This window comes from Pyricularia pennisetigena, chromosome 3 (assembly GCF_004337985.1).
Source record: "Pyricularia pennisetigena strain Br36 chromosome 3, whole genome shotgun sequence".
In the NCBI taxonomy this organism is placed as follows: domain Eukaryota; kingdom Fungi; phylum Ascomycota; class Sordariomycetes; order Magnaporthales; family Pyriculariaceae; genus Pyricularia; species Pyricularia pennisetigena.
Window position 1 is genome coordinate 6,509,266 of NC_043742.1, and position 14,464 is coordinate 6,523,729.

At 54.2% G+C, this 14,464-nt stretch overlaps 3 protein-coding genes across 3 annotated transcripts; all 3 read left to right on the forward strand.

Annotated features, from left to right (window-relative positions):
* Positions 1-187: 187 nt before the first annotated feature.
* On the forward strand, positions 188-2,757 carry PpBr36_03522 (uncharacterized protein; the record flags this gene model as incomplete). Its single annotated transcript, XM_029890693.1, has 4 exons — positions 188-1,188; positions 1,270-1,355; positions 1,974-2,117; positions 2,219-2,757. The coding sequence occupies 4 exons, from the start codon at positions 188-190 to the stop codon at positions 2,755-2,757; spliced, it is 1,770 nt and encodes a 589-aa protein (XP_029752782.1).
* An 875-nt stretch (positions 2,758-3,632) lies between these two features.
* On the forward strand, positions 3,633-6,323 carry PpBr36_03523 (uncharacterized protein; the record flags this gene model as incomplete). The annotated part of the gene is made up of 3 exons (XM_029890694.1): positions 3,633-4,539; positions 4,635-5,795; positions 5,878-6,323. The coding sequence occupies 3 exons, from the start codon at positions 3,633-3,635 to the stop codon at positions 6,321-6,323; spliced, it is 2,514 nt and encodes an 837-aa protein (XP_029752783.1).
* Positions 6,324-7,131: 808 nt separating this feature from the next.
* Positions 7,132-9,945, forward strand: PpBr36_03524 (uncharacterized protein; the record flags this gene model as incomplete). The annotated part of the gene is made up of 2 exons (XM_029890695.1): positions 7,132-7,277; positions 7,374-9,945. The coding sequence occupies 2 exons, from the start codon at positions 7,132-7,134 to the stop codon at positions 9,943-9,945; spliced, it is 2,718 nt and encodes a 905-aa protein (XP_029752784.1).
* Positions 9,946-14,464: the final 4,519 nt, after the last annotated feature.

Genomic DNA, 14,464 nt, shown 5'->3' on the forward strand with positions numbered 1-14,464 from the left:
GTTCGAACTCTGTCCCTGTTAAATATGAGTTGAATTGCGTACACCTTCTAGCAACTCAACTATCTCGGGCGGGAAATTTTCTTTCATCAGGTACTGCAACCCGATATACACTCTCCCAATCTGGTCGTACAGCAAATTACTTTAGTCTATTTATCACAATCTACGACACTTGTTCAAAATGCCCAAAATGCCCAACATCCCATCCCCATTCTGGGGCGCAAAGCCCAAGCCCAAGAAGGAGGCTGGTCGAGTCACCAGCACGGAAACTCACATTCACTACGAGGGACACTCGATGATCATCGACATCGCCCTCCGCCCTCAGAGCAGCACCGGCCCGGAGAACACTTCCAAGGCCACAGTTGACAAAGATTACGATGAATTTGTGACCATGGCCATCCGCATCCACTCTCACCTGGTCGAAGAGTTCCAGCACCACAAGACCGCATGGCGAGCCAAGGCCTCGGAGGAGTATGGATCCGAGGATGATGACGACGCTCAGTCCGGCGATGCACACGAGGGCGCCGAGGACATGCTCTCCGAAGAAGCCATATTTGGTCCGGATTGGGCGGAGCGTGAGGATCTCTTGCACCAGCTCGCGGCAGAGACTGAACGCAGAGAAGCCGAATACGACGCTCTGATCCAGGAGTTCTGGGTGCTGGGCTTCTTTGATAAGGACGGAGAGATCCAGAGCGAAGATGAGTTGGGAAAGATACGATACCAGGAATGGAGTGACATGGAACCGGTCGAAGAGTACTGGGAGCACGTCAAGGGGGAGGGTATGATGTATTGGGATGACGGCATGGGAGTGCGATCCGGCGAGTGTTTTCAAGGAGATAGTTATGACCTCGGGGAGGACAGTCTTACGCAAGACACTGTCGGTAGTGTCCTGCGGTCTGTCGATGGCGCAGTTCACGAAGGGATCGCAGCCGAGATGGGAGAGGGCTGTTCCGAGGTTGTCCAAGATGAGCAAACATCTTCCGTTTCCACCTGTACTATTGGTGATGGATCCGATGTAGGACAAAGTCCGGATGGATATGGTTCTGAGAATGTTGCCACGGGATATCCTGGAGAAATTTTGGACAGCTTCCCCGATACCGGGATCCATGACAGTCCATACAATATGCAGAGACCTAGGGTTTCGTCGTTCCAGCCAGATCCCAAGCCCAAAGAGAACCATAAGGCATCGAGGTCAGCTTAGTGGGATTGCATCGAATTCAAGTGATTCTCTTGCTGGGCTTCACAATAGCTTCCTTTGTCGATCGATAATAGACATGAGATCATTTTCCTAATACATGCAGAAAAGGGCACTCCGCAAATGCTGGAACGATGGCAAGTAGAGCGTATTACCTCCCGATGTAAATGTGATCCATATATATTGAACCAAGACCAAAGCAGTCTCGGTTGCATGACAGGAGCAGGCCGTGCCTGTGGCTAGCATGTGATCAGTTCAGGATAAGACAAAGACAAAGACAAAGACAGACGGATCAGAGAGTGGGCGCATCAGTCCTCGTCTAGCCAGGTTTCTGCACGCGGCGTGCACGTGGCGATGCTTAGAATCCATATTTTTGACCATCTCAGACAGTATCTTACACTAATGGTAATACCTGTCTGAAATTGTTTGTTGCGATGACAATATAATGAATTTGAAATGCCTATTGGAGCTTTGGAAGAAATGCTCCTCACTTTTTGTTACTTCGTCTGTGGATGGTTAAAGTGGAGTTGAGCTTATCATAGACCCACTTGGCCTTCGGGTTGCTGTACTATCTTGACTTTGCCCACCAGCGTCTGCGCCACATTCTGGAAACGCCTCTTGCAAGCTTGCAAGACTCGACTGGTCGCAAGGCACCTTGTTCCAATACTCTGTCTGTTTACATACATACCTCTACTCTACAAACTTGAAGTGGCTACCTGTGCTATCCAAGTAATCTTTAATACAACCGTCACCGTGGCGCCACTGAATTTTCTCTGGTCAGCCGGGTCAGCTCCTGGCGGCGCAGCCAACACCAAGAACATCAACGACAAGGACGCTGCGCCGGACTCTCTTCAAGCCATGCCCAACCATCCCGACACACCCACCCTCACACCCCAGTTCTGCTTCTCCACATTTGCGTTAAGAGGTTTGTACAAGCTTTTTGATGTGTCGACGTTTTTGTTGTTCCCAATGACCAGGCCAGGACGAACACGGTCGCTAAAACCGCTCACTTTCACTATGACGTAGAGTTCCTCCGGTTATCCCGAAGCGCCATCGACGACTCCATCACACAGAACCTCAACGCCCTCGAAGAGCCGGCAAAGCAGCAATTCGACCCGGCGGCCGTGTCGCAAAGAATAGCCCGGCCGACGCACAGGACGATCGAGGCGGAAAAGTGCCAGTCCTTCAAGGAAAAGGTGCTCTTCCCGTCGTGGAAGGCCCGGGGTGACGTGATATCCTACTGCGCCGCCGTGGCCACGAGCCCGGACCCCAACGACCCGGACGCGGCAATCAGGGAGGCGGAGCTGGCAAAGGACAAGGAGAGGGTCATCGATGAGAGGTTAGATCCCTACTCGGCACGCTTCTACCCGAGAGAGCCGCGGACCGAGAGGCTGGCCATCCTGCTGCGACAGGAGCGTGGGGTGGAGAACATTGTCAGGACGCGCACGTGGGATATTGTCAAGGAGAGGTGTGGTGACGATCAGTTCGAGGCCTGGGAGGACGTTTTCAATCGGTGGCAGAAGAGCATGCGTGAGCGGCCTTCTGCGGGGGCACCCTCCCCTTAGGGTTTTGGGGGGGAGGGGGGATACTGTCATATTCATGGAGGGCTGGCTATGTACGTGAGGTATCGGTGGCTATTGTATATATGTACGTGTGCGTGTACACTTCGACTCAATAGAAAAGCAACTTTTTTTTTCTGATCATCTTGCGGTTCACCAGAAGCTGGGCAGATCCATGGGATACAAACTATGCGCACTCAAGCATGAGTGAGGCGTGCTAACAAGGTACCGTACCTTGGGTACCTTAGCTTTATCTAATCTTTGAAGCTTTTAAAACAGTCGAATGTGGGGTTGTATGCATCCATAGGCTCCACCTCCCGCACATCAGCGAATCCGGCGCGAGTGCTGCGTATTTGTCGAGTGCCACCATAGCCAAGCATCAGCCCAGTCTCAAAGCAGTTCGAGACACACGATCTGCTTTGGAGGTACCTAGCGTACGGTAGCTTCGTAGTAGTCAACAAACGCCGCGCGCAGCGAGGTCGGAGTGTTTTTTCTATTGTATCGAGGACACTGCCGTCGCCCATACAAACTCTACGCAGGAAGCTCGCAGCTTTCCAATTCCCAGACGCACACGATTGGATTAGACCTTGAAAACGGAATTGGGTCGGGTTCGAGCTGCCCGTGCTTGCCCCTCCACTTTTTTTCCCTCCATCGTCTCGTCCGCTTTGCTTTCGTCGAGGTGGAAAGCACCGACTTGACTTTTTGCGCACATCATCTATTGCTCCTAAACCTCCATCCATCTCAACAACATCCCCCACCTTCGACTCGAACCCAGGTGTCGTCGATCAGTTTGAAAAAAAAAAGAGAGCCTGGAATTAAATCAAGAAAAAAGGGGGGCGGGAGATACGACACGCACATAAACACACACACATACGCTCATCATGTCGCCATCACAACCCCTCAGTACGAGGGACAGCAACCTGCTTCGGACGGTTGTCCGCAACTTCGAGGACAAGCAGTACCGTCGTGGCCTCAAGGCAGCAGAGCAGATCCTGAAGAAGAACCCCAAACATGGCGAAACCATGGCCATGAAGGCCCTGATCATGAACGCTCAGGGCAAGACCGAGGAGGCTTTCGCACTCGGCAAGGAGGCCGTCTCGGCCGACATGAAGTCGCATGTCGTCTGGCACGTCTACGGCATGCTGTACAAGACGCAAAAGAACTTTGACGAAGCCATCAAGGCCTACAAATTCGCTCTGCGCCTCGAGCCAGAGTCGGCCCAGATCCAGCGCGACCTGGCCATCTTACAGATTCAAATGCGCGACTACCAAGGGTACGTCCAGACGCGCATGCAGATGCTCACGGCTCGACCCCAGCTGCGCCAAAACTGGACCGCCGTCGCCATCGCCCACCATCTTGCCGGGAACCTCGCCGAGGCCGAGAACATCCTCACCACCTACGAGCAGAGCCTCAAGGTGCCACCGTCACGGGCCGACTTCGAGCATTCCGAGGCCATCATGTACAAAAACACCATCATTGCCGAGTCGGGCGACACACAACGCGCCCTGGACCACTTAGAAGAGATCTCCAAGAGCGTGCTGGACCGCCTGGCCGTCATGGAGACTCGCGCAAAGTACCTGAGCGAACTCGGAAAGAAGGAGGAGGCCATCAAGGCCTGGAGAGCCCTCTTGGACAGGAACCCGGACCATGTGGACTACTACTATGGCTTGGCAGAGGCGATGGGCATTTCGGATGATGTGTCTGCCAAAAAGGCCATCTTTGACGAATATGCGAAAAAGGCTCCTAGGTGCGATGCTGCGCGTCGGTTACCATTGGACATCCTGACCGGTGAGTATTTCCCGCAGTGTACGCTTGCTTGCTTGAAGGCGGACTCTCAGGCCTTGTTTCCACCACGACATATCGACTGACATATGCGGAACCAGGTGACGAATTCAAGACAGCTGCTCGGGAATACCTCACCTCCATGCTGAACAAGGGTGTCCCGTCCACATTTGCCAACCTGAAGCACCTCTATTCGGATTTGTTCAAAAAGTCAACGCTGCCCGAGCTTGTCCTGGAGTACATTTCATCCCAGGAAAGCAGTGGCGAGGCCAACGGGGATTCATCAAAGGGCAAGGCTGCGGCCCTTTACTTTTTGGCTCAGCACTACAACTATCACCTCAGCCGAGACCTGTCCAAGGCCATGGAGTATGTTGACAAGGCCATTGAGCTTGCACCAACCAGCGTTGATTTCCACATGACCAAGGCGAGGATATGGAAGCACCACGGCAACACCCAAAAGGCCTCGGAGACCATGGACCAGGCGCGGGAGCTCGACAAGAAGGACCGTTATGTCAACACCAAGACGGCAAAGTATATGCTACGCAACAACGAGAACGAGAAGGCGCTGGAGATTATGGGGCTATTCACCAGGGCAGAGACCCCAGGCGGCCCTCTTGCAGACCTGCTCGATATGCAGTCGGTCTGGTTCCTTACAGAGGACGGTGAAGCTTACGCCAGACGGGGCAACATTGGCATGGCACTAAAGAGGTTCCACGCTATTTTCAACATTTTCGACATTTGGCAGGAGGACCAGTACGACTTCCACACATTTTCGTTGCGGAAAGGTTTGGTGCGGGCCTACGTAGACATGATCCGTTGGGAAGACAGGCTTCGGGAGCACCCTTTCTACTCACGGATGGCACTCGACGCAATCAAGATCTACCTCGACCTGCACGACAGCCAAGAGCCTGCAGCCGACACGAACGGGGTCAACGGTACATCGGAAAGCACTGATGGGCTGAGCGAAGAGGCGATTGCCGAGAAGAAGAAGGCTGCCAAGAAGGCAAAGAAGGCTCAGGAGAAGGCGGAGCGTGAAGCACAAGAAAAGGCCGCCAAGGAGAACCCCAACAAGGGTCAGAAGAACGTGAAGGCGGCAGACGGGGAGGCGGCCAAGAAGGTGGACGATGACCCGTCTGGTCTCAAGCTGGCCGGAACCAAAGATCCCCTGGGTGAGGCGGTCAAGTTCCTCGTGCATCTGCTGCAGTTCAGTCCGAAGCACATCGAGGCGCAACTGGCTGGGTTCGAGGTGTACATCCGGAGAAGTAAGTTCTGTCTCTTTGGCGGTCGTGCCAGCCACTATCGGTCTCATGTGATTTACTGACAAAATGACGGCCCCGTTGACAGACAAGTACATCCTTGCGCTTGGGTGCTTGAACGCTGCCCGTGCTATTGACCCCAACCACCCCAGGTTACATGAGCAGTCGATTCGCATGCGGAGTGCACTCAATGCAGCCCGCGAATCTTTGCCACCAAAGGTTGCTGAGGTGATCGATTCTGAGTTCACCATGGTGCCCCCCTCGGCGGATCTCAACAAGCTCAACAAGGAGTTCCGCGACCAGAACAAGGGCAAGCCGGCACACGAATTAGCGGCCATCCGTGCCAGCAAATCTCTTGGGGTCGACCAAAAACAGAGCGAGAAAGACATCACGTCAATTCTTGACATTGAGTCTTTGACATTGGAGGACGCCGAGGCTGCCATCGATACTCTGAAAAGCTGGAGGAGTAGCGAACTCGAGACTGCCAAGAAGGCTGCCAAGAGCAGGTTTCCAGAGGCAACAGTGTTTGCGTGAACAAGATGCACGGGCTATAATTCATTTTGGCTTTTGGGAGGGCCACGTCGCTAACCATGCAAGTCGATGCAAGGTTTGCTAACGTCACAGGGAAGTAGTTTTTCTTTCGGTATTTCCGGATTCGTGTTGCTGGAAAGTTGTCCAATAAGATTACAACCCCAGGAGGGAACTCGAGTGGTTGTTTGGAATGGACAGTGTATATTCGACGCCATTTCTGGGCAGCAGGGAAAAATCAGTAACGAGGTATATGAAGTGGTATATGGCGCCATGTCATCAAGGCAGAGAAGAAAGAAGAAGAAAAAAAGGCAACACGACAAAATGAGCATTCTCAAGACTTTTATCATGTGGAAGGATGTAATGAAGGTTATGGAGGGGTCAGTAAGTAGAATCCGACTTGGTGAATGCACAGAGTTGGGTAGTCTCGGGCACCCATCGCAACATTGTCCACCAAGTGAACAAGCACAATTAAGATTGGTGATGGGAACAAAGAGGTATGTTTCAGGCCTTCATCGTGAGGAATCGCAGGCTAGGTGCATGTGTCTCGTTCCACAAGCGCTTTCGAGTTTGATCTTGTGGGCATTCCATTACATCAGCAACAACAAGGCTACATTCCAACGACCTCAAAAGGCACGCGTCGCCGCGAGGATAGGCTATTCGGATACTTCTTTGATCCATGCCCCTTATACAATACGGCCTAATCGGGTTTTGCATCTCTTCGTGCCAAGAGCGGTTCTTGTACGGAGTCTCGGTGCAGGCCTGTCTATCAAGCATATCCGGCATAAACAGCGAACACTACAGCGAGACACGTATGATACTATCAAATGCCGTCATGTCCCAAACTTCAACACAGTCGCCGGCTATCGCCGATGGCACCAGCTTCTTTCACGTGGAACAATGGGCTCCGTCGCATGGATATCACGACTCGATGGCATCGCTCTTGAACTACATCCAAACGTAAGTAAGCATGGGGTGTCTGTTAACAGGATACACACACACATATATATAGCAGGCAATAAAGGCTAACTGGAGCTCCTGTCCATGATGTGGCAGCAAGCAGTTTAGTCCCACCAAATCGGTCCAACAAGCAGTACCACCCCCAGTCCAGAGGCAGAGACAAGCAGCGTCGAAACCCAAGGCGGTAGGGCGGAAGCAACCTTCACAGCCCAGGCTACTGACAAGCTCAAGCCCGCCACATGGACCACGCCGAAAAACAAAGGCCAACACGTCGTGCCGCCGCACCCCCATACCAGCGGTAAACCGCCAGCGCATCCTCGACAAGCCTGAGATGCAAGCACTGCGCCACGAACTCAACCACAGACGCAGCTACGGCACAGACACCACCGCAACCAGCCTCATGGCAGCCAGAGACCTGCATGCGGCCATCGAGAGCCGGGACCCGGGCGCCGTGTATGCCATGCTGCGGTCCGGAGTGGACCCGAACCTGTCACGCGGCGGCGGCGTAGTCATGACTAGCGCCTCGGGCCGGCCGTCGACGACGAGCGTGGTCGTGACGCCGCTCCACCGGGCCTTCTCGGTCGGCTGTCTCGAGGTGGCCATGCTCCTGGTGCTGGCGGGCGCGGACCTGGAGGCGACCAACGCGGCGGGCGAGACGGCCGTGGTGCGCGCGGTGCGCTGCGAGTTCCCCGACGACTTTGTCGCGCTGTGCTGCGAGCTGGGCGCCGCCGTCGACGCCCCCGACCGCGCCGGCCGCTCCGCGCTGCACTACGCCGCCGGCCTCGTGCACCCCGACGTCAGCTGCGCCACCGTGCTCACCCTGGCCGCCCACGGCGCGCACCTGGATGCGAGAGACGCCGACGGCCGCGCCCCGCTCCACGCCGCCGTTGCTGCCGGCAGGGCGGAGGTCGTGCGGCAGCTCGTGGCGCGCGGCGCCGACGTCGAGGCCGCCCTGCCTGGCGGCGCGACCCCGCTGCACCTGGCCGTCCTGCGGCGGAACGCGCAGGTCGTGAGGGTGCTGTGCGAACACGGCGTCCATGTCGACGGGCGACCGGGTATTGGTGGGAGTTGCGGGAGCCCAGGGGGTGGTGACTTCGGGGGCGCGGCTCCGAAAACGCCCCTTTTGTACGCCATCGAAACAGGGTGCACCGAGATCGTGCGGATCCTGCTCAAGCACGGCGCCGATGTCGACTTGGGCAGTCTTGGTGACGGCAGCGCTCAAGTTTGCAACCTGAGCAGCAGCAGCACCATCATCACCACTACCACCAGCAAAGCCGGCACCTCCACACCAACCAGCAAGAGGAACTCCCCGTCGCAGCCCGGCTCCTTCCCGCTCCTCGCCGCAGCACGCCTAGGCAATGCCGCCGTGGTTGACCTCCTGCTCGCGCAGGGCGCCGACCTCAACCAGGCCGACGCGCACCGACAGACGGCCCTGCACGCGGCGGCGGCGCACAACCACCTCGACGTGGTCAGGCGGCTGGTGGCGGCGGGCGCGGCGGTAAGGAGTTTGCGCGACGACGGCGCCACACCCTTGCTGCTCGCCGTGCGGGCCGGGCACGAGGCGGTCGCGCGGCACCTCCTCCTGGGACCGGTGCCCGCGCCCGCCGAAAGCCCGGTGGAGCGGGAGGGGGTCGGCGGCGGCTCCTGCGCGCCGGGGCCGACGGCGCTGTGGCATGCGGTGGACCGTGGGCACCACGACATGGCGAAGCTGCTCGTTGTGGAGCGGGGCGCGGATCCGTTCAGGGTCGTGGACGCGTGGGGTTCTACGCCCTTGCACCATGCCGCCAGAAAGGGCTTGGATGGGCTCATCGAGCTCGTCCTTGACCGGGTGGTAGATGGTCGCGGTGGCGGCGAGCATCCTGGGCCGGCGGCGGTTACGGATATTGGTGTTGCTAGTAGTAGTAGTAGTAGTAGTCGAACTGAATTCACACTTTCGTCGGGGAATGATACCATGACCGCAGGAGCAAAACCTCCAACGGCTCAAGAGACAACCACGCCCACGCCGAAACAGGAACTCGATTTGGAAATATGGGATACAAGAGAAGTGAAGAAAGCCACGAAAGAGAACGCAGGGACAGAGAAGCCCGTGGAACCAAACCCAACAAACTCCAAATCGACCCACGCAGCAGAAGCGCAAGCGTCCAAGCTGAGCGCGTCCTTACTCCTCGCCGCAGCAGAAGGCGGCCAGCTCTCGACGCTCAAGCTGCTCCTCGCGCGCCGCGGGACGGCCTCTGCCCTGGCCGACCTGCAGAGCGCCCAAACCGCCATCGGAGACGGGATCCTGGCCGTGGCGACGGCGCATCCCGCGGTGCTGCGGTTCCTGCTCGGCTTCAAGACGCCCGACGACGGCGTCGGCGGTGGCGGTGGCGGCAGCAGCAGTATATGGACGGCAATGATACCGGGGCGGCCACGGCGGTTGCTCCTCGATGTCAACCGCGGCAACAGACACGGGGCCACGGCTCTGCACTACGCGGCGCTCCGGGGCCACGTCGAGGGCGCGCGGGTGCTGCTGCAAAAGGGGGCCAGGCAGTCGGTGGTGACGGTGGAGATCTACGAGGGCCTGGACGACTACGCAGAGAGGAGGGATTACAAGCAGGGCACCCCTGCGGGCCTGGCGAGGCAGAAAGGATTCGATACACTGGCCGCCATGATTGACAAATGGAGATGAAAACTTGGCATTTGAGAAAAGGAAGAATGGGAAGGAAAAAAAAAAAAGAAAAAAAAAGGGTTAACCCGCACCTAGCCGTGCAAGCCGTGTTGCGCGCATGTACGGCACGGCGTCTTGTTCCCCCCGCCCCGGAATTCGATCTCTTAATAGGCCGCTTTGCCAAATCATTATCCCCGATCCATCACAGTGCAGTCAGTGTCTTGCCTACACTTGCCTGCTTATGCAAGGCACATTAGGGCGATGAACCCTGGACCGCAGCTGATCATAATGAATAATGAATAATGAATAGCCCCGATCAACCGTCGAACCCTGCCTGTGATCTCATGATTCCGCGTGCATATTAAGGGGAAGAAGAAAAAAAAAATAAAAAATAAAAAAACAACAAAAGAAAACTGAACTCCTCACTTAGCTGCTCATCTCAACTGCAACAACTTTGGCCTATACCCTTCCCCAAACTTGATACACATGCAGCAGGCCGGTGCGGTGCATGTTTTGTTTTGTCGATCTGGCCTCTCTCTTCAATGCTGCCTGTCATGCTAATGCTCATCCCCGAGGGGCTAAGTCGGATGCAAAACCCGAGGGGAAGCAACAGTATCATCCAACGAAATGCACTAGCCAAGGTGTAGAGGTTGCAGTTGGCAGGGTAGTATACGGGAGTTTGTGCTCCTCCCCTGAAATAGATGACCAGAGGGAAAACGAGAGAGAGAGAGAGAGTTCCACGGAGCCAGGAATTGTGGGTGCGCGTGCGATTCGTGCAACTTTGTTGTTGGTGACATTCCGTTTGGCACTGACGGGCTTTGAGAGAATAAAATAAATAAACAAAAATAAAAAATAAAAACTGCTTCAACTTTGGTAGGTAGCTACACAAGCCAAGTTTTTTCTTTACCGTAGACGTTTGTGTGTGTGTAGGTTAGTTTGTGGCAAAGCTAAATGTCAAAGGTGGGATGGATGGCCGATGGGTAGCATTGCACGATTCGCGGTTCACAGCCGACTGGTTCATTGCCAGATTACACCGCACCCCCAAAAGAGAGAGAAAAAAAAAACGCATCTATGAGGCACAAACAAAAAAAAACTGTCTCGCCTTGACTGCAACTTTTGTCTTTTTTTTTTTTTTTTTTTTTTTTTTTTTTTTTTTTTTTTTTTTGCACCCCAATGGGTTGCCTAGCCCGGCTAGCCGCGAACCCTGCACCCACACGACCGGCGGCTGCTTGGACTCTTATTTGCCAGGTGTCACGTGCAGCCGGCGTCCATGGCTTGCTGGCCCCGGGAAGCACGGCCCGACGTCCAGGCGTATCCCTTGCTTATTAGTCGCGCAATGGCGCAACCGGTCTGGCCATTCAGTGTAATAATACCTCGATCCCTCATGCGTGTGACGTTGATTTTTTTGACGTCTTGTCAGATTCATGTCATTCTTGTCTCTCCTTTCCTTTCCTTTCGTTTTTTTTTCTCTCTCTTCTTTTACAGCCCAAGGAACCAAGGTGATGTAAAACCTGCATGTCTTCTCCCTCCTATAATGTGCCTTGTAAACCCGGGAGCAGGCAGCCGAGGCGTCGGGTAGCTGAGAATTGGTCATAGTTGTAATTCACCAGGGCTCACATACTGTCGAGCGATTGGGTTTCCCCCCCGTCCAGGTTGTCGTCCTTCGAGACCACTCCCAGCACAACGACTGGTGGGAAGCAAGGAGCCACCTTTCGGAACATGGCATCGACTATCGAGATCTGGTGGGTCCAATCAGCCTAAACCTACACGTTGATTTCAGCCGGAAAAAAAAAAAAAAAATAGTAATAAAAAGACGGCGCCGATGCAGAGACTTGCGAACCGGGTATGGTGTTCGTAGATATGTTCGTGTTGCATTCCCATGGCAGGGGCTTCCTCCGGGAGTACATGCATACCATGACGAGGGAGGATTTGTTTCTTGAGGTCTTTTGCTTGGACCTCCATCTTTTCTTTGCCCATGTCTTGAGCCTGGCCATGCATGACAGACAGCCAAACATACATACAGACATACAAACTTGAGCCATCCTTTCCCGCTCGTACGGGAACCGGTTAAGTTGGAACTTGTCGTCTAGAGATCAACCCGCCCTGGGCGGCGCCCACCCCGCTGCAGATCTCATGCAGCCGTGGTGTACGAACAGGTTACCCTCGATGTCATTACCTTGAGAGCGCGGTATACATGCCCAGGACACTAATGTTGGATCTTTTCTCGGGCCGCTTTTTGCGGGCTGCAGTGCATGAAGGTATGTTTAGTCTACTGCGGTCGTTGAAGCGGCGATTTCATCGGCTGTTTAGCGTTTCTGAGGACTCGAGCCACAACGGCACTAGATTTTCATGTGTTATTCATCCGGTCAGGAGAAATTCTCGATTTGGCAATAATACACCAAACAATCCTGCAGTGGCCTTCTTGTGCAACACTGGACCAAGTCTTCACCACTGTGGTTCTGAAAAGTAGATCATGTTGTCTTTTTACCAGTGATACATCGGACCTGATGGAGGGGTATAATCGGGATCCTTCAACCCCAGGAGGGGAGCTGTGCCCGTGTAAGCAAGCCTTAACTTTACTACTATAACTTCGTTTACTGTAAACAAATTAGTTTTCATAGTAACAACTGAGTACACCTTTCGGTGAAGATCTGGCAAGCAACATTTGCGGCTGAAATCACAACGGGAGACAAGCACAAGACCCTGATGATTCCACAGCAAACTAGTAACCGATCAGGACCGGCGAGAAAGTTTGGCCCACAGCCATGGGTGGTGTAATGAATCGACTGCAGCCAGTCTGACTTGGAAGAGACCTGGTCAGGAAACAGCAAGGTTTGACGAAGGAAAAAGAACTTTCTTCGCGCCCAAAGGACGCAAAGGACCGGAACACCCTCAACTCAAGAGTCATTTTCACTCTAAAAGGGTTCAAATGCCGGATCATGCCATTGTCTGGGGTAGATAAAATACGCGAGCCAGTCAATGGTGGACTGGGGAATCTGGCCAAGGCAGACCGACAGACAGACCGACAGACAGACAGACAGACACACTACTGCGGGGAGTAGAACAGGCGAAAGGAAAACTTTCCGCTGGTGTCCAGATTTGCCGGTATCACACGCATGTGCACTTGCCGCGATGGGATAACGGAGAATCTAGTGACGGTAGTCAGTCAGCCAGCCAGTCCTGTGGTGCATCGTCATTGCAAGAGAGGGGGGAAAAAAAAAGTATTGGTTGTAGTATGGCTAACTGACTGTCAATCAAGATGCTGCGGCAATACAAGCCGTGGGCCTGCAGTAGCCAGATTGCCAGGACATACCTCGCTCTGGGCAGCCTGCCACGGCACAGTTGACTCTGGGTCGCATCCTAATGGCGCGAACACTAGTTTTCCCTGAAAATTCTATTAATGACAATGCAACCACAAGTAAGTGACGTGTCAATCATGGGGTTGATCTACAGTAGGGGCTTTCGAACTAGCTAGTCAAAGTTGCCTTCTTTGAAGAGAGCCTTGTGCAAATATCCAGGCTGAAGTCTGCAATTATTGAGACCTTGAGGCCATGCCATGGCAGCAGGAAGCCGAGTGATCTGGCTGAGCCAACTAACTGACTGGCTGCCTAGCTGCTCCAACAGGCGCGCCGGTCCGCAATCCAAGGCACTCTGATCATCCAATTAAATACATCAGGGGGAGCTTCTTTATGCACCAGAGGCAATGACCGCCTTGGGCCGTATGCATGCACAGCGATGGAACACAAACCATCATACTGTTACCATGGCCCTCGTCTCGGCGAGGACTGGCGGCATGGTGGATGCCACACCACACCCATCTCCAAGTCTGATTCGCTCTTCAAAACCAACCTTAGGTGGATGCACCTGGACTTCCTTCCTCACTTCGACAGACAAGAGTCTCCAGATTTGGTAGTCCATGTCAAGAATCAGCAATTTCATTTCTTCAAGATCCTGCCAAGTGGATAGGCCTTTTTCGAAGTTCGTAATGTGGACCTAGATAGGAAAGAAATGCTCGACATGCATACTGTATCGGGAGTCGGCAGGCACTGAGCCGTTATCAACCTGAGATATGCCGTCTAGAGTCTTGAGTCTGTGCTTATTTCTCCGGCACTGTTACGATGGAAACTACTGTAAAGTAATAAAATAAAATGACTCTTTCATAGGAGACCTCGGCAGCCTTCGGGGTACAGCCGGGGAACGCTTTGACCACGCCAATAATCATCCTGGTCTGTGGACTGGTCGGGTCTGGTCTGGTCTCGTCTTTTTCTGCTTTCGTGGGCCGCACGTATATGGATTGACCTTGAAGAAGAGAGCTTCCGGTCGGAAGAGGCCGTCATGGGGAGGGAGGAGCATCCCCTCTCCGAGTCGGGATGGGTATCCCTGTCATTTCGGCAGGAATAATAAAACAGAGGAGTAAAAGAATTAGCAAACGTACATGGATTATCGGGGCGAGGTGGAATATTCATGATCTACGGGAAAGTGGCTTGTGGGCGGCGCATTTCCCAAATTCATGCGTTCAGAATGAGGAAACGGGGAGATT